The sequence below is a fragment of the Lagenorhynchus albirostris genome, chromosome X (assembly GCF_949774975.1).
Source record: "Lagenorhynchus albirostris chromosome X, mLagAlb1.1, whole genome shotgun sequence".
Taxonomy (NCBI): Eukaryota; Metazoa; Chordata; class Mammalia; order Artiodactyla; family Delphinidae; genus Lagenorhynchus; species Lagenorhynchus albirostris.
The window spans coordinates 39,829,810-39,850,749 of record NC_083116.1 but is presented as its reverse complement, the minus strand read 5'-3'; the positions used below and the strand labels follow the sequence as shown (position 1 = coordinate 39,850,749).

The following is a 20,940-nucleotide window of genomic DNA, read 5'->3' as shown; positions in this document are numbered from 1 at the left end:
ATACTCAAGTAGCTTCACATATGCTAGATAAATAGGAATTATCACAGAGATTTCCTGGAACACGTGGGTTTTGAACTAATTCTTGACAAATGGGGAGTATTGGATATCTGAAAACAGAGATGAGATTCCAGACAAAGGAAAAATCATGCCAATTTATTTTCCCAGCCTATTGTCCTATCATAACTAGCTTAGAAGATGCCACGCTCTTTCATGAATTAGTGACCATGTTCAAGCACTTCCTTTTGTCTATAAGGCTTCCCCTTACCTCTTCTCTGCTTGTGAACTAGTCATCCTTCATGATCCAACTCATATATCATCTTTGACTTCCCAAGGCAGAATTACACACCCCTTCATCTGCACTTGCAAGCATTTTGCCCATCGTTTTATTTTAGTACTTATGACTTTGTAATTTATTTATTTGTTTACTTGCTCTTCTGTCACGATAGATTGTAAACTCTTAAAAGGCAGGAACTATTTTTAATCCATCCTTGATTACTTTTCTTTACCTACTCACACAATCCCAGGGTCCAACCTAGGGCTTCGTCTATGGCAGGCATACAGTAATTACGGAAGAAATCAATGAAGGAAGGAAACAAAGAAAACAAGGAAGGAGGAAACTCCCTAGATGGTTTCCAATGGGAAAGCAACATCAGTGGGAAAGTATCTATGTCTGCCTCTCTATCTGTCTATCTATCTATCTACCTATCTATCTATCTGTCTATCTAGCTATCTTTCCATCCATCCATCCATCCTACCTACCTACTACCTACCTACCTAACTGCCTACTTACTTATCTTGATTAAAAACATTAAAAAAGGATGTCCCAGCACAGTTTTCATAGCACCCCTGGTTATCTCCAGTTATCTTAAGAAATGTTTTTGACGTTTACAGAGTAAATGGATCTTTTTATTTTAATTTTTTTTAGGATGAGATAATCTTTTATTTTTTTAATTTAACATCTTTATTGGAGTATAATTGCTTTACAATGGTGTGTTAGTTTCTGCTTTATAACAAAGTGAATCAGTTATATATATACATATGTTCCCATATCTCTTCCCTCTTGCGTCTCCCTCCCTCCCACCCTCCCTATCCCACCCCTCTAGGTGGTTACAAAGCACCGAGCTGATCTCCCATTGCTATGCGGCAACACTTTTGTGGCAGGAAAGGTCATAAAAACAAGTCTTTGACAGGGCAGCACAGCTGTCTCAATCACTGTTTAGAAACAAAGAAATGCTTATCAGCAAACAGGCTTACCAAAACCTGTTGGTATGTTTTTCCACAGGATATGGCATCCCACATAAATTCTGTCACATTTTGTGACTTTTATCGTTGAATTTCTTCTCTGTAAATTAATGGAATCTGGCTAAATTTTCACTGAAGCATGTTCACACTCTTGAATTTGTGTTAGTTGATTTTCCATCATTAGCTTTGTCATTTGACAAAATGGAATTGAATCTACCATAGCATAGCTGAATGTAAGCTTTGGAATCAAACAGACTTTGGCTTCAAACTGATCCTCTTAATTATCTCTATGACCTTGAATAAATTATATAACTTCGCTAAGCTTTAGTTTCCTTGTAAGTAAAATGGAGATGATCTTACTTTTTGGGTTGTTGCAAGGATTCACAACAATATGTAAATAAGATGCCTAGCAGGGTATCTAATGCATAGTAAAAACTCCACAAATTTTAGGTCCGTAAATTATACAGCTAAGGAGTTCATGCTCCTTGAATTTCTACTTTGGCATCAGTTGTCTCAATATAGGTTAGTTAGTTTTGGTTTTTTTTTTTCGGTACGTGGGCCTTTCACTATTGTGGCCTCTCCCGTTGCGGAGCACAGGCTCTGGACGTGCAGGCTCAGCGGCCATGGCTCACGGGCCCAGCCGCTCCGCGGCATGTGGGATCTTCCCAGACCGGGGCATGAACCCGTGTCCCCTGCATCGACAGGCGGACTCTCAACCACTGCGCCACCAGGGAAGCCCTATTTCTTTTTTGATAACATTGTTGAGTTCTACTGGTAAATGTGGATTTTATAAGGATAAAGAATTATAAGATGTTACAAATTTTGTATTCTCTTTTTCAAATAACCGCTAGGCATATCATATTTCTCTCACTGTTAATTTCCTAATAAAGTCAAAATAAATTTTTAATCATCTTTTAGGAGTTAGGTGGTAGAAGTGAAGCCTCAAATGCCGTTGCCTCAGGCGCTGCACCTGCAGCACCTGGTGATGAGAATGACACTATGGACATATCAGAAGTATCAACAGAATCAGGTTTTTCTGCCAGCCACTCATCTCCTTCCAAAGGTTCTGAAGGGGCTGCAAATGCTGACTTTGCCAGTACCATCTGTAAGTGTATTTAATATAATCTCCGAATGCTGCAGTCTGTTCACATATTAAATACAGTGTTTGACCACTGGTTCATTATCAGAAAAGAATCAAATCATTCTGATACTCATTTGACATAAATTCAGATGGACGTATATATATTTTTAAATCTACTCTTCACTTAGTCTTTATGGCACCTAAATTTGAACTACAATTGAGAAATTGGGTCCCTCTTCTGGATTTTACTTGCAATTTAATCACAGTAACTTGAAGTATATTCATATTCAGAAATGTATTCTGACCATCTTGATTTGTGTTAACTGATGGTTTAGGATTTATAGAAATTATAGCTCCAATAAAAAAATAAAATACAGTAAAGGAAAAGGAATATTTCTAAGCTATGTCTCATTTGTGGAAACACTCAAGCGCATATGGTGTAAGTTCTCTCAATATCTTCTCTTCACAGTATATGCTGGATTAGTGGAAGTACCTGAGAAATCATCTAAGCAACCCTCTGAAGTCAATGTTAACCCACTCTATGTCTCTCCTGAATGTAAAAAACCACTAATCCACATGTATGAAAAGGAATTCACTTCTGAGATCTGCTGTGGTTCTTTGTGGGGTGAGTTTTGTTTCTTAAAACTGAGTTGTTATACTTTAAAGAATATATTTTTATCTATATAGCAAACTTGTGAAAAATCATAGATGTAAACATGTGTTTGCTATTGAAAAACCATTTCCAAGTATATACATATATACACATACATATACACACACAGTAGTTAACTTGTTTATTTATTTATTTGCTGATTTATTTTTACTCAATGCAGTTTGCTATTTGAATTACTTCCTACTCTTTTTATTCTGTTTTTCTTTACGGCCCAAATTAACTTGGCTAAAATATAAAATTGGACTAGGTTATGATTATTTGAAAATTCAAGCTTAGCATTTTTAATTTGGGCAGAATGCAACATATAATACCTAATGAGATATTACAAGAAATTTCTTCAGGTTCTTGTTTTTAAAACATCTTGAGGATTTGTAGAGAAAGTTCCTTGTGTAATATCTTAACTTTGATAGACTTTTTCAACCTTTTGTTCCAGAAGAATTGTAACCACATTGGTAATGCTGAGACAATATTTTACCTCAAGCGGGTCTGAATCATAAATGAAACAGAATAAATGAATGAAAGGAAGGGAAAAATCCCAAATAAATGCCAACATCCTACCTTCAGTTTCATAGACTTTGCTTAATGTATGATTGAACAGGAGACAGAATTTTAAATTAAAAATAGAGCAGTGTAGCAAACATTATAGTTATGTGGATTAAACAATTTGGAAAAAAATAAGCCATCCTCAAAGTTCTACTAATAAAATGTATTGGATAACAAGAAAGCAAAGTTTACTTCATTATCATTCCAGTCAGGCAACTACCCAGAGATGAACTTAATGTCTAGTAACTCATTTTTATCATTTGTGGTTTTATATTTTGAAAAATAAAAGATTATAATATGTGTCAATGTGGTAGACCGAGATCCCCAAAATGGCTGCTGCCAGTGTCAGTCCTCAGGGGGGTCCCAGCTGCCTCATGCCTCTCCAGGGGGATTCTCTAAGAACAACAAGTGGTTCTGACCCAGGCATCTTTCACACTACTGCATCTGCCCTGCGTCATGCCACTTGGAGCATGTGAGATTTTGTGCATGCCCTGTAAGAATGAAATTTCCTTTTCCTATAGCCCTCCAGCTCCCCTGAACATAAGCCCCACCTGATTTCCAAAGGCAGATGTTCTAGGAACTCATTTTCCCAGTGCCAGACCCCCAGGCTGGGGAACCCAATGTGGGTTTCAGACCCCTTGCTCCTTGAGTAGAACCTCTGTGGTTATGATATCCCTTTTGTTTATGAGTCATCGACCCTGGGGTGTGGGTCTTTACTAAACCACATCTCTGCCACTCCTTTCCATCTTGTTGTGGCTCCTTCTTTATGTCTTTAGTTGTGGAAAATCTTTTCTGCTAGTCTTCAGGTCATTCTGATACACAGTTGCTCCGTAAATAGTTGTAATTTTTGTATGCCCATGGAAAGAGGTGTGTTCAGGGTCTTTCTACTCCACCATCTTGAGACTGACCCCCATTTGAAGTATATTCTAACTTTACTTCAATCTGCTATTTTAGTCTTCTCATTCAGTCTATAAACAGTGCTTCTATTAGAATGAATAAAGCCAGCACACAAATAACAGAGTGTAGGAGTGTAAATACATGAAAGTAGAAACTAATTTTATAGGCATTTAGCAATATAAGTTTTTTTAATATATGTGTGAACACAGAATCACTCAATTTAAAAACAATTTACATGCAATTATTCTAAAAGCATTAAAACCATGTTACAGTTAGCAATGAGAAATCAACTGAATTGAAGGCTTGATATATACTAGGCATATTTTATATTTAATGGTAACTTTCAAAAAGGTTGATTGATTTTTATAAAGTTTGGGACACTACTGAAAGGTGCTGAGATATACATAAAGTTCTATTTGTGTGATGGCAAACAAGACACCAGCCAGTAGAATATTGCCAGAGGGTATTATCTTCAATATTTTAATAAAAATAAATTTGTTCTGTTGGCAGAGAGTTCATTTTTACACAGAATGAAGTTAACATTAGCCTAAGATGATAAACGTCACCTTTACATAGATCAGCACACTGGAGTAGCAAAAATACTAGTATAAATTCAATTATAAAAATGTAATCTGAGCTAATATAGCACTTTTCTTTTCATATACGAACAGGAGTGAATTTGCTGTTGGGAACTCGATCAAATCTGTATCTGATGGACAGAAGCGGAAAGGCAGACATTACTAAACTTATAAAGCGAAGACCATTCCGTCAAATTCAAGTTGTAGAGCCACTCAATTTGCTGATTACCATCTCCGGTTTGTTTAAGAACTAAAATTAACTGAGTAATTATGCAGATAAATTAGGTTTCAAACTGGGCTAAAGACTCTCTCAAGTGAAAGTATTCATAGGAAAGCACTATAAATATACACTTTAATTGGGACACCAGGCTTTCCTACTTGTATTTTCTTACCTATTTACAATTTAAACTTCTGACTCTCCTTTGGTGTCTGGATATTTGATTGCAATGTACCTGTCCAAGGTCAGTGACAAGAAAAACCATGCCATTTGCATCCTTTCACGTCTTTTCTGAGTAGCCACCTACATCTTCACAACTCACAGCTTCACCCACCCATGCACACACGACCACACTAACCACCACTATATACCTTTCTGTGTTAGAAGCAACAAAGCACAAAAAGGACAATAATTGGATAAAAATGAGACTCTGTTGTCTCTGCCACAGCTGTATAATAAGGGCCTACAGATAGGACTAGTAACAAGAATGGATCCCCTAAGATCTCTCCATTCTTCCCACATAGTAGTTGAACTTCTTAGTTTTGGTCAGTCAGATCCTGAACCTTGAAATATGAAAGACCAAGTATATGGATGTTAATAATTATTGTGATTACTAAACAGTACTTGGTATCAGGAAAGCAATAACATTAATGCTGACTTTAGGCAAAAAAATGACTGTTGAAAGATTAGGAAAAATTTTTTAAATGGTTCGACTGTAGAATAAAATTATGCTAATCACAGTAATTTTATGTGTTTATATACTTCCTGTCTGTACCTAATAACGATATTGCACATTAATTAATGATTATGTATAGTCCTAAATATGATTAACTTTGCTTTAAGTTTTGGTTAGAGAAATCCTCTACAGATATACTAAAGTGTCATGATTTTTTGGTCATTCATTTTTAATTGCTTGAGGCACACAGAAGCAACATTTAGTTTTTGAAAACATCTGGGTGGCTTACAGACTGCACATCTGGATAACAGATTTCTTTACGTTTTATCCAGCTTTCTCTAACCCAAATGTTCTCTTTTTAATTCTTAAGTTTCTCTTAAATGTGGATTATTTTTGCATCAAATAGTACTGAGAATGTCAGTATAGAAAGATATCTAATAGTTTGGATTTCAATTTTATTTTACCATTTGAGAATAGAATGGCAATAGCTATAGATGCTTGAATTCTAACACTGCTCAAAAATGTTGTATAAAAAATATATTTAAGATTAATTACATAAATGAGAATCTTATTGTTGGGCCCAGGAATCTTACAGTCATAAACCCTAAAAATGGATGTAAAGTCACTATATATGAAAAGAAATGTGTAATTTTAATGGCTTGTTTTTCTGAAGGAATTGTAGAAATTTGATGGGACTTACTTCGTAAGTATACTGGAATGAAAGAGTACAAAGACCCATCTCACTGGCCCAGAATGCCTAACAAGCAATACATAAGACACCCTTCTCATATATACACACTACCAGAGATAGTTTCTGGGTCTCTGAATCCCAGAAAGGTCATGACTTAGATAAGAAGCTAAGGTACAAATGAATGGATGGTGATTCTGTTGCCTGCACAGTGGCAGTCTTAACCTGTCCCAAAGAAGTATTTTACATTTGCTTCTACATAGGTAGCTGGTAGATACTTCAGCTATCTCTTGGAAGTGAGAGACTGAGAGACTTTGCTATCACATTTCCAAACTCTAAAGGGAAGACTCTGATGCAGCATAGATTTTTTAAAGTGCATTTTTACTTTAATGAAAACATTTGGTTAAAAAGACAAAAATACCTTTACCATTTTTGTTCTAATATATAAAAAAAATAGACTGAATTGAAACATTGTATCTTTTCTTATTAGGCCATAAGAACAGACTTCGGGTGTATCATTTGACCTGGCTGAGAAACAAGATTTTGAATGATGATCCAGAAAGTAAAAGAAGACAAGAGGAAATGCTCAAGACAGAGGAAGCCTGCAAAGCTATTGATAAGTTGACAGGCTGTGAACACTTCAGTGTCTGTAAGTCTCATTTCGTGTTTACTATAGCTATATAAATTTTGCTTCCCTTCATTTGGTGAAGAACATTATTGTGAAAGGCAAAGTAGAGAAAGAAAAGAATTTGCAACTTCAAATACAAAAATGAGTGAATTTCACTGAGATACCTTTCAGGTCTTTTATGTCACAATCTTGGCTGTTATTGAGAAAATATAGATTGACTGAAATAGCTATTGGAGTTAAGTTTGGTTCACTTTCTCACCTTTCTTCCCTTCCCAGTCACTCTAATTAGTTCATATGAACTGATATTTCTTCCTGCTTCTATCTAACTTCAATTATATAAATGGTGTTGATGTATCTTCAATAACCTACAAGGAGATTTATATGACATTATCTTTTCTTGGAACAGCAATAAAATAGGATCACATAATAATTCCTATTTTTCAAAATCAGAAAATCCCTCTTAATACTGACCAGGAAACTTTACCATGAGTCAAAACGAAAATTCATCAATTATCTGCTGGCTCTCATTCCCACTGTCGATATTCATGAGTATAATTGCTAAATATTTCCTATCTGATTACTGTGTTTTCATTTCCCCTGTCTCTTCACAACCATCCACTGTGAAATGGAGTAACACATCCAAGGTCTTAGAGTCCTGCTCTAATCTGTCAACAACTTGGAAGTAATGTTATCCAATTCTTTCTGTTTCTGAAGCAAATCCCCTCTACTCTCAGCCTTTGTTTTCTTCTTTCCTCTTTACTAATTGCCTGTGAGGCAGAACTAGTGGCATAGGTAAGAGATAGCTGGAATCACATAATATGAGTTGCAACAGTATATTTCTACACTGACTGACCGTTTTTGTTCTGCATACAAAGAGCCTTTCCAAGGATAGGTTTCCATATGTGTGTACATATGTACACAAACACCAATAAAGGTAGGAATGAGCACCCAGACAACTTAGGCATCAACTAAATATACTACTTTCTTCTAGTTTTATGTATCACTAATTTCCTCCAAATCATATTACATAAATGTGGTAGCCAGAGGTGAAAGATATTCCCAGATGTTAACCCAAAAGTTTATAGAGCAGAACTGCCTCTTACTAACTTATCGAGTTTTTAGTTGAATAAGAGAGAGTTTACAAAGATAATCATCTTGCAAATCTATGCTTTTGGTAAACAGATGGACTAGTTTAGTCCAGTTTTCATGGCTGACTGCATTCCAACCCATCCCAGCTCTCATAACAACCAATGACATTTGTCCTACTGACAGGTGGAACAGTAGCACCTTTACATAGGAGGACAACAACATAGCCATACTTGCGTGGTATTTTCATGGCCTTCCAAGGTCAACAAAATAATGGACCGACATCAGTTACTGTCGTTTATTAAAATTATTGGAACTATTTGCTTAACAAAGAATTCCTTTGCTTCTTGGGGGTTTATTAATCATGCTTCTTTGACCTACTTCTGAACGGTTTAAAAAAAAAGAAAGCAAAGCTAGACTCAGAGAGACAGCGACACAGAATGAGAAAGAGAAGGAGAGAGGAGGGGAGGGGAGAGGAGAGAGAGAATTCGTATATATTAGTCTCAGATGAAGTCTGGCTAGCGAATATAGAAGCAGTGTCTCAGTCAAAGAAGCGGGGTTTTAGCACAAATATAAATCTAGAAGTAGGACAAAATATTTCATGAGAACCAGAAGGTCTAGCCAAGAGCAAGCATATACTTTTTATATTTTTTCTCTTTTTTAATAAAAAAATGCTCTATTGAAATAATTTACATATCATAAAATACACCCCATTAAAGTGTACAATTAAAGGCTTTAGGATATGTTTATAGAGTTGTGTAACCATCACCATGATCTAATTTTCATCATTCCAAAAAGAAACCTCATGGCCATTAGCAGTCACTCCATATTTTATTCCTCTTACCTTATTCCCCTCATAGTCCTAAGTAGCTACTGATCTACTTTCTTTGCTGTGGATTTGTCTTTTTTCCACGATTTATTTAAATGGAATTATACATTATGTGGTCTTTTGTGACAAGCTTCTGTCACTTAGCATAATGTTTTCAAGGTTCATCCATGCTTTAACCTATTCAACATGTATCAGTATTCCTTTTTATTGCTGAATAGTATTGCATTGTATATATATATATATATATATATATATATCACCTTTTGTTTATCCAATTTTTTATACATCCATTGTTTTATACGTTTGCACTTTTTCCACTTTTTGGCTATTAGGAATAATTCTGCTATGAACATTTTCATACATGTCTTTGTACATTGGAGTGCATATTTTCTTTTCTCTTAGATAGTACTGCCAGAATATTTTTAAAAGTGACTGACAGAACTGTTTTACATTGCCATAAGTATGAAAGCTCCATTTTTCTCTTCATTCTTACCAACACCTGTAAATGTCAGTCTTTTGATCCTAGCCATCCAAGTGGGTGTAACGTGGCATCACATTATAGTTTTGATTTGCACTTCCCTGATGAATAATGTTGTTGAGCATCTTTTCAAGTGTTTGTTGATCATTTGTATATCTTCCTTGGCTTATTTATTTTTTTGTTGTTGAGTTGTAAGTATTCTTTATATATTCTGGACATTAAACCTTTATCAGATATATGATTTGCAGATATTTATTCCCATTCCATACTTTGCCTTTTCACTTTCTTGATAGTGTCCTTTGATACATAGAAGTATTAATTTTAATGAAACCCAATTTATCTGTTTCTTTCTTTTGTCGCTTATGCTTTCGGTGTCAAATAGACTCTATTGCCATGAAGGTTTATTCCTATATTTACTTCTAAGAGTTTCATAGTTTTAACTCTTACATTTAGGTCTTTGATCCATTTCAAGTTATTTTTTATATATGGATTGAGGTAGGAGGTCCAATTCATTTTTTAGTGCTTGGATATTCAGTTGTCACAGTACCATTTGATGAAGAGATTATTCTTTCCCTATTGAATAGTCCTGGCACCACTGACCATAAATGAATGGCTTTACTTGTAGACTTTCAATTCTACTCTATTGATCTATATGCGTGTCCTTAGGTCAGTAGTACACTGTTTTGATTACTGTAGCTTGTAGTAAGTTTAGAAATTGGGAACTGTGAGTCCTCCAACTTTGTTTTTCATTTTCAAGATTGTTTTGGCTATTTGGAACCTCTTCTAATTCCAAGTGAATTTTAATCAGCATTTCCATCTATGCATAGGGGGGCATTGGGACTTTAATAGAGATTGCAATGAATCTGTAGATCACTTTGGATAGTACTGACCTCTTAAGGTCAGTACTGCTGACTGCTGATGATTTTTAATCACATCTCTCATTTAACAATGTTAAGTCTACCTGTCCATGAACAGAGGAAGTATTTCCATTTATTTAGGTCTTCTTTAATTTCTTTCAGCAATTTTCTGTAGTTTTCAGTGTACAATTTAGAGTGTTCTTAAAGGCTAATGCATACACTCCATAAAACTATACAGTATTTTTGTCACCTTCTTTTGGGAATCAAATTGTAACCAAATAACTATTCTAAAATAAATGATCTATGGTCTTACATTGTTATTATGACATTTTCAACAACAAACACAAATACTTGAGTGTTCTTGTTAACTCTGTGGCATCGTTACTTCTTTGTATTTTATCACTGTAGTGCAACATGAAGAAACAACATATATTGCAATTGCTTTGAAATCATCAATTCACCTGTATGCATGGGCACCAAAGTCCTTTGATGAAAGCACTGCCATTAAAGTGAGTGGTCTCCTTTTCCTTTGGTTTTTCTTTTGAGAAATTGTAAACAGAACAGTATTTGGAATAGAGTAGCAGAAATATATACCATTCTTCTACAATTAATGTAATTTAAATATACCATGTCAATAATTATCATTTAACCCTTTTTTAGATAATTCACAGGCACCACACCAAGGGAGAGTGTGAGGGAAATCCCTGACCCCTCCCCTTAAAGGACCTCCCCACCAGCTCCTCACTCCCAATTCCTGTAGTCAACATGAAGACCTTCTCTTCTAAAGCCACAAACACAAGCTTTGGGTGCCACCCCAATGACTTGAAGCTGAGAAAGTCCCTGTTCTCTCTTAGTGGGGGGTGGAGAGCAGAGGGAAGGTAAGGAAAGGTGTGACAATGGTAAAGGGGGAAACCGCTACCATTGTAGAGGAATGGTAGAGCAATGAACCTGGAAGAGGAATGAAGGAAGAGAAAGGCTTTGCTCTAATTACCAGGGCTACAGTAGATGGGGGTGGGGAGGAAAGGATGGCTCTATATTCCTTCCAAGCTGGATCTCTAAACACATTCTTCTCTAGAACTATTACAAGGAATGGTGGTTAGGCTTATTTGGATTATGAGTACTGTTTCCACCCTTATTATGGTTTAATTGAACTTCTATGGATCAGCCTCTTAAGGTAACCATTTAGTGGCCCAAACACTAAATTTTTAATCACATCTCATAAACTAGGGACTATTTTTATCTTCATTATCTTTTTATAATGCTCCAGAATTCAACATAAATAAGATTATTTTGTATTTATTCTATAGTAATAAGGACTGATTAATGAGCTGGCAATATTACATAGAGTCCAGTAGCTCCTAACCTGGGATATACATAAGAATCATCTGGAGCATTTGTTAAAAGTTTAGATCTCAGACCCAACTCCAGGCCAAATTAGTAGGTCTGAAGTGGAGCCTGGGAATCTATATTTTTAGCAAACAACCCAGGAGATTTTGAACTGGTTGGTCCCTGGACAAGTTTTTACAAAGCACTGATAGGGATACATCATGATAGACCCCAACAACATATTCGTGAAATACTATTGTATCTTAGGTCAGGATCTGATTACGTGGTATATTTTGTAGGCCAAAACATCACATGTATACAATAAAGATGGGTTAATATCTATGACTACTCCTCAATGTCTATTTGTACAATAAATATGTTCTTTTATAAATAGCACAGACTACTATATAGATAGTCTGGGTCTGTCCTGACACAAATCACATCCCTGATCTGATCTCCCTAAATTGGGTCTTGGGTCAGCTGTCAGTATTTGGATATGGGTTTGTTCTTGGGTGTCTGCTGATTGGTCAGAGCTGCCTGGTATGGAGCTGGAAAGCAAAGAAGGTAAGTACCAACAGTCTGTGTAGCCTGATACACAATTCCTGGTCCAAGTCCTCACTCCAGTTCTTGAATCCCACCTCATGACTACAGTGTGGTGAAACCTGTGATGCCCAGTCCTCTACTGCGACCTGAACTTGTCAATGAATCCTGTTTGGCTTTTTGTTTCCTTGGACTAGGAGCCATAAGAGCCTAGAGTACATCCAGTCTATGGTAGGTTAACATGTCTGGCCTTTCTCATTCCCTACCAAGTGTGCGTTGATCAATCAGCAGACTCCGAAGGAGACTACATGTCCTATGAAGCCTATATACGAATACTGGCAAAAATACAGGCAGCTGATCCAGCAAACCGGTTTAAGAGACCAGATGAGCTCCTTCATTTGCTGAAGCTCAAGGCAAGGAATTTAAAGACAGCAAACAGAGTACAGGGCCATACAAGGCTCTTATGATTTTTGGAGATTTGGCCTTCGAAGGAAAACTCAATATTTAGAACCTGAATATAATCGTTCTTATTGTAATAACAGACCTAAGAAAAGTTATAATACATAGGTCTCTAAATATATTACGTAACTTTAAAAATAATTCTGGGTTTTATAAACCTGTTAAACAAAAGGGCAGGGGAATTTTCTCCTTAGACAGAGTGTCATTTTTGGCCTTTTGGCCATATTTGGTTTTATATCTACAGGTGTTTCCAACACTTGGTCATAAGCCAGTGACAGTTGACCTGGCTATTGGTTCTGAAAAAAGACTAAAGATTTTCTTCAGTTCAGCAGATGGATATCACATCATTGATGCAGAATCTGAGGTTATGTCTGATGTGACCCTGCCAAATAATGTAAGATCCCTAGAAATTACTGTATAACACAATTTTCCAACTGTCAAAACTCTTAAAGTTTTAAAAATATGAGTATCAATATCTATATTAGAACTGAAATGTAAAAGGTAAGTATAAAGTGCCAGAAAGTAGTAATGGATAAACAAAAATCACTGATGGTTTCTTAGTCCAGACAGCTAAGTCTGTTCCGCAGATAGATTTTGTCTGCAACAGTGGTTTTTGTTTGAAGTGAATATCATTTACATTTAAAATCTGGATTTCTATTGAAAAACCAATGATCTGACAATATCAGGCCAACATTACTATCTGGCCATAATCAACTGGAACCAATTTGTGCCTGTCCACTTTTAGATGGAACATATGCTATACATTCTCTATTCATCCACCATTATGTATTTATAATAACTGGCCCTTGTAGCCATATGAGTTTGCAACCCTTGCTTTAGTCTTCTGCACCTCATAATGCATTAATAGATTTTTTTAAATTACACCAGTATTGCAACATTATTATGTGTATGTCCTTTCTTTATCCAGATTGTAGTACTTTAACTGTGATATATAGCAAATTATCATAAAGTATTCTCTTACAGTATAAGTTATACTTAGAATTTCTGATCAAAGATTCAGCATTTTAAAAGCTAATGCACATCAACTCTTAACTCAAATAATTATAAATATGAAAATATGGCACAGCATCTAAAATATGGATAGTTGTAAAAATACTATACACATCATTTGTCTAAAGAGATTGAACATAACACAATACCCCTCACACACACGTACCATACATAATATAATTCTCCTATATCTCAAATTTGATGGTAGAAATGATATTTGTCCTATTGAAAATTATATTAAAAAGGAAGGACTGAACCAACAAATCTCTGCTTCACCCTTTTTGAATTCCCCATTTTGTCAATCACTAAAGTTTTAGCAGTTTAGCATTATACAAAATTCCAGGAGAAAACTTTTATGTACTGCTAAGCCACTGTAGTAATGTGATATTTTGCACAGCTTTCAGAATTATCTATATATCTCTGACAGATTACATGGAGCAATTGTCAGATCATTAGTGGAGAATTTTTTTTAAGTTTTGGTCATATTTAACAATCTAATTAGCTGATCATTCTGTTGTCACCTATGACTATATAGAAATCACTGTTCATAAGGCAGAAAATACTGAACCAAGCCCAGCCAAAGCCATTTAAATGAGTGTAGGTTAATTTTACTATAAATATTATAGTACTTTTCACTTGGAGTGTCTTCCATCACTTCCTGCATCTTATTTTTTATGTCATGTCAGATAGCCTTTATTTTGAAGGTAGTGCATTATTGAACACCACAGTGTTGGTCCAAGTTTATACTTATTTGGAAAGTCATTTAGGAAGATTGAATTCTGTGTTCCACTTGACTACTAAGCAAGAAGAATTATTTTCTTTTGAAACGATCAGTTAATTATTATGGAAACAAGAATAAGAGAAGGTGAGGTTTTTAAAAAGTCATTTTCTGGCCTAATTAGGATACCTTAAGTGTATTAAAAAATAGAATTTTTAGCTAAATGCCCTAGTGTCTTGACCCATTAAAAGAGAAAGGACTCTAATATAAAGGAGGAGAGAGTGTCTTCTGAAACAGAATGTACTAAAAATAATACTTTTCCAAAAGTGCTAGATTACAAAAGCTGTAAAGCTACAGAATATCTGGTTACTTCAGGAATCATCTGAGAAGCAAGAAGATTACCTCTGAGGCTTTCTGGATTTACAACAGCCCAGATCTATTCTAAACAAAGTTTTTGAGACAATCTTTTTTCTTGAATTTCTTTTTCTCTCTTCCTTCATCTCTTTTCTGATTCAACTGCTCATGAGAGTGCCCAGGGAACGCATTAAAATTGCTTTTCGCCTCTGGATCCCCATTTTAGTTTTAAGAATTGTTGTTGCTGAGACTGAGACATGGCCTCAAGCACTTGGCCTGAGTACGCTGGGTTTGGCAAGTATAGTTTCTGACATTTTTTCCTTTAACTTGCTAAATTCGAAAAATGATAGAGGAATTAATTGTTCGATTTTTAGGGAAATATGATTAATGTGACAATATCTGTAGTTTAGGCAAGTTTTGTCACATTGTTTTATGCATCATGAAATTTAGAAATTCTTAGATATTTCTTAGTATTTCATCTTCTGTCACCTAATACATCTCTGAATTGAAGATATTTTAAGATTATATAAATTAGATAAGAAATTCCATATTTTTGTGAAGGGAGGATATATTTCAAGCAGTGAAGGATATTATAAAGCTGCCCCTTGTAAATATTTAAACTCAAGCTATTTTAAAGTTAATTTTCTATTTCTGATTTGAATAAATTGGTTGATAAGCAGTGATTTTGTATTTGTTACTTGGTTCACACATTCCTTACTAAAGTATTAATTAGTGTGCTGAAATGAATCTGAAATCAAACAAGTAATGTTTCTTCTATCATTATACATAATAGTTTGTGAAATTTCAATGAATTTCTCTGTGTTGGAAGTATATCTCTGCTTTTTACAAAGTTTTCTCCTAAATATAAAGGAGAATATTAAACAGTGACAGATTTATGACATAGGGAAGGCTCTTTTCAAGTGTTGGATAGCATGTTGTTTAGTACTGAAATAGAAATTTCTCTCCTCCCTGCATTTTGAACCCCTTTTTGGTCTTTATTGCTCAACCAAGCTGCTTCAATGAAAGTAGTAGTGATAAAATGTTGGACATGTAAATCCTTATGAAACATAATTCCAGCCCCTGGAAATCATTATACCACAGAATATCATCATTTTACCTGATTCCTTGGGAATTGGCATGATGCTCACTTTCAATGCCGAAGCCCTTTCCATGGAAGCAAATGAACAACTCTTCAAGAAGATCCTTGAAGTGTGGAAAGACATACCATCTTCAGTAGGTATGTATAAAATTTTTCTCCTTTCAGATGATCCCAGAAAAGCTTCTATTTCCTGAAGTATCACTTTTTCTCAAGGCATATAGTGTTAATTTGGGATATGGCATACTTACTCCCTTGTAAGGTAATGTGTATGTTTGTCTTATGCTTAATTACTTCACCAGGCTATCACAAAGAGACTGATTATGGCTGTCTTAGTTGTTCATTTTTAATAATCATGTAATTAAAATAGGAAAGTAATTCTTTTCCACAATAATCTGTAATTTTATTTTAAATACCTTTGCTTGCAGCTTTTACACAGGTGTTGAAAGTGTTTCATTCCATCACATTGATTTTTGGGGTTTACCTTTATCTTAGGAGACTGCCAAATAGTCATAAGAGAAGAGCAAAATACTTCCATTTTATACAGTCAATAGTGTTCTGTTCAGCATGTAATATTTCTGTGAAGAATCAAATACAAACTGAATATGTGACATATAGGTTGTCACTAAGATTTCGTCAAACTTCATTTACAAAATTTTCATCTTCATTAGACCAGGACATCTTTTTTTCTTCCTGACCATCGCAGGACTGCTGATCTGGGCAATCTGAATAACTTGAAACTCGTATTTCTCTGAGTCTTGATGACTACAGAGGTGATTCTAGATAGGGAACAGAATAATGCATATGAACAGTAAAAATATTAGAGAGAGAGTAGAATGATTTGCTTGAAGATAAATGTTCCTGGAAGTAAGATAAGGTTAATGAAGCAAATAAAGGAGAAGGGAGAAGGAGAGGGAGAGGGAGAAGGACAAGGAGAGGGTGAGGGAGGGAGGGAGGGGGGGAGAGAGGGAGAGAGAGAGAGAGAGAGAAGGAAGGGAGGGAGGGAGGGAAGGAGGACAAGAGAGACAGAGAGAAAATAGTTTATCAATAAAGAAGCCAGAAGCTTCTGAAATCTCTATAAAATGGCTAAATGTGATCCACATGTGGCTTTAAAGACCAGTTTGAAAGAACTTCTTTTTAATGGACATTTTTTCCATTATGGGATGATGGCACTTTGCACTGCATCTGCAGAATCCTTTCCTTTTGCATACATAGTGTTAAGGATTATCCTGAAAACCTCCAATTTCTTCAAAAGGTAAGAACTCACAGAGGGTTTAAAACCATTTTGTGACAAGACGTAAACGCTTACAATATAATTGACAGATCTGGGACAAAAAAACCCTGAAATAATGAATCTTGTTCTAACCTTTACAGTGGTTGTGATCAATATATTAATCAGAAATTGGAATAAGGAAATTCAGTTCAAATGGGAAACAGAACCCCTATATTTATGCCATATTTATGCCACATGTAGACAATGATAGGACTCAAAGAGGTCTTAAAAAGTCATCTGGTACAGTTCTTGTCCTTAGGCAGGACAACTTCTGACCTAAAACAAAGAGCTATTTTAAGTCACTAAAATTGAAAAGCATCCCTCTATGTGTAAACTAAATTATAGCACTATAAAAACATGATATTTTGGTCTGTGTAAGAAGGGTATTTTGAGCGTATATAAAGATTGCATTATAACACTAATATTAAGAAAATCAATTACTCTCTTTTTCTGTCTAAAAACAACTGCTTTGTTATTTAAAACTAACCTAGATCCAGATTTTCCCAATCTACATTCCTTTAGATATAATGAATGCTTTTACGAATAAGATCTTTGCTTTGGCTTTTCAAACAAATATATAGAGACTTAGCAATCACAGCAAGTATCATTAAGCATTCTGAACTAAATCACTGGATTCCATCCCATACACAAGCTAGCTCAGTAGCTAGGTTAAGTGGCTGATTAATGTGTTTTAGAATTAAGGTAGAAATTATGTAATGCCATGTGAACTGTGTATTTGGGCTCAGCAAGTACACTGTGCATTATGTTTAGAAAATTTTGCTGTATGCAGTTGTTGGAAAAAATACTGCTCCCCATGTCAGAAAATACCTTACAGTGTCAGCTGACTATATAGCTATTTACATAATTAGGTTTTCTGCTTTAAAGCAATTGTCATAGTCTTTATTGTCACTGAGTAATATAAAACAGGGTCCAATAGTTTATATCTTAATAAAAATTTCCTGAGCAAGAGAAATGCTTAGCAGTATCAAATTAGCTTTAGTTCTATGTATAACATGGTAATTAATTGAATTACATTAGAGTTGCTAAAGTCATTATTTGAGCGAGTCATTTTTTAGCAGTTTTAATTTTGAAAAGTTAGTCAGGTTTCCATATATGTCACTTAAGCACAAGTAGAAACCCTTACAGGATGTTGTACCTCAACTAGATTATAAAATAAAGAATCACTGTAGCTAGATTTGACTTTCTACAAACAGGGTTAGATTAACCCTTAGCTTTTTCTGTGGTATTGGAGAATATGAATACAAACATTAACTGAGATCTAGTTATTCACAATGTTAAATAGTTGGTCACAATGGTGATAGTACATAGCAGGTTTGAACAACACTGTTGAGCAGCATAATGGCCAAACAACAGTCTTATAAGCAGGAAAAAAGGAATGTATTTACCTGAACTGTAATAATGTCCCTCTTAATAATCAAATGTTGACTGCGTTTATAATTTTCTATCACTGACAGAAAGATATTATGTTTTTCTGATTTTTAAATTTTTATTGTAGCTTATGAGTGTTCACAGCGAGCCACAGGATGGGGCCAAAAAGCCATTGAAGTCCGCTCTTTGCAGTCAAGGGTTCTGGAAAGTGAACTGAAGCGCAGGTCAATTAAGAAGCTGAGATTTCTGTGTACCCGAGGTGACAAGGTATAGTTTGCATCCCCCAGTTAAAGCAAAAATAAAGCAAGTGATGAAATTAACTAAGGAAATTTATATCCTTTTCTTTCTGGCTATAAATATATTTCCCAAATTGGCATACTCTTAATAATATAATAAATTAATAAAAATAATTTTGCAATTTGCATTAGAAGCATTGATTTGGTAAATCATGAAATTTGATTTCAAAAGAAATCATTTTCAAAAATGTAAAACTTCTAATTGTGTCCAAAGCAAAGCTTAGCCTTTATTTTATTTCTTACAAATTCCATTATTGTCTTTGGTGCATAGTTCTTTTCATGTTCATATTAATATGATATTTTGAAAAAGAATGCTTGAGTAAATCTGCCTTTTATAGTTTTCAACGTAATCCAATAACAGAAGAAGGAAAAAGTTACTTATGTTTGCTGAACACCTAATTATATCATAGAGTTTGTGCTAAATACTTTAGAAGCTATCATAGTTAATCTTCACAAGTGGACATTATTATGTCCATTTCACAGGAAAGAAAAATAAAATCAAGATTTGGCAATTATTTGTGTAATGTGATCAATTTTAACCAATTCATATAGTTTAGATGGAAAAATGAATTGCATGACATCATTACAGTCCCGACATGTTATGAGAAATAATAGCGTGAAGAAATAATTCTAATAAGACCAGAAAACATTCACATTTGGAAGAAATTGCAAAGGATTTGAATTAATATCAGAACAAGCAGGGTAAAGCACTGGGCATCAAGAAAAGGTACTTTTTTGTAATATAAAGGGATATAATGGCAAGAACCAGTGATTGAGATCGGATAGATCTAGGATGCAGTCCCAGCTTTGCCACCTAATTACGTGTAAAAACCTAGAAGTTTGACTAGTCCTTCTGAACCTTAGCTTTTTCATCTCAGGAATGGGAATATTAATAACTACTTTGGGAACAATTCTGAAAATTATCAATAATATGTATATAGTAAGCATCTCACAGATTGACTGGCACATAAAAGTGTTAAATCACAGGTAGCTAGTGTTATTATCATCATCATCATCATTACATCACACACCCTCCTAAGTATATCCATTGTGGACGTTGAAAACCTTAGTCCTAACAAGGATACCTCTGTTTGCTATTTATATTATTGTACTGTCCTAATTTTCTTTATGGCACAGACCATATTTACACAACATGTTCCTCTCTAAGCCGATTGGTTTAGCTCATAATCTCAGTCTATTGATGTCAGTCTGTTCCACTGAAATAGAGACTTGCACCAAGTAGAAAATTTCAGTGGTCACTTAAACACCAGCAACAATGTGAACATCTAAATAAGGTAATATTTTCCATATATTAAAAGAAAAAGGAAAGCCAGCTTGAATAAAAATAGATTTTAAACAAATAGCAAAGGAGAATTGTTAACCAAACCAATCAAGAAGTTTAGCAGATGAATTCCACCTACAAAAATCTAATTTTATTTAAACTATATGAAGTACAATTATAGGATATGGTAAAAGGTTATTTTTTAATTGTAATTTAGACTCCATACCAATTTAAATTTGTATTCTTTAATCTGAGGAAATCCCTTTCTGAAAAACAGTATGGCTTAATATTTTATTCGTTGGTGAAGATAAATTGAAGTTATAGTTGTACCTATCAAATATCAGTTTGCAATGTATTAAATATTTACTGATGGTGTCTCTTTCTCTCTTTTTAAAGCTGTTCTTTACCTCTATCCTGCGCAATCGCCATAGCCGGGTTTACTTCATGACCCTTGGAAAACTTGAAGAGCTCCAAAGCAATTATGGTGTTTAAAAGGTTCCAATGATTTATTATAACAATTACAAACATCATAAATATACAATTTGCATTTTAAATTTCTGATATTAAATGAGCATACAGTTTTACTGGTAGGGAAAAATTAAATCAGATACTTTTAATGTAGCACAGAATAGTTTTAATGAGAAATGTAGCTTTATGTATAAAATTAACTATAGCAAGCTCTATGTACTCCAATGGTGTACAATATCTTTTGCACAAACCTTG

General features: G+C 34.7%; 1 protein-coding gene across 1 annotated transcript in view; it reads left to right on the top strand.

Annotated features, from left to right (window-relative positions):
- The window catches only part of NRK (Nik related kinase), a 163,569-nt gene extending 142,860 nt beyond the window's left edge, over window positions 1-20,709 (top strand). The window contains exons 20-29 of the mRNA XM_060138161.1: window positions 2,161-2,347; window positions 2,793-2,948; window positions 5,108-5,251; window positions 7,086-7,244; window positions 10,882-10,986; window positions 12,610-12,752; window positions 13,043-13,192; window positions 15,959-16,118; window positions 18,767-18,906; window positions 20,614-20,709. Coding sequence (XP_059994144.1) covers window positions 2,161-2,347; window positions 2,793-2,948; window positions 5,108-5,251; window positions 7,086-7,244; window positions 10,882-10,986; window positions 12,610-12,752; window positions 13,043-13,192; window positions 15,959-16,118; window positions 18,767-18,906; window positions 20,614-20,709 — 1,440 coding nt within the window. The remainder of the gene's footprint in view (window positions 1-2,160; window positions 2,348-2,792; window positions 2,949-5,107; window positions 5,252-7,085; window positions 7,245-10,881; window positions 10,987-12,609; window positions 12,753-13,042; window positions 13,193-15,958; window positions 16,119-18,766; window positions 18,907-20,613) is intronic.
- The last annotated feature ends 231 nt before the right edge of the window (window positions 20,710-20,940 follow it).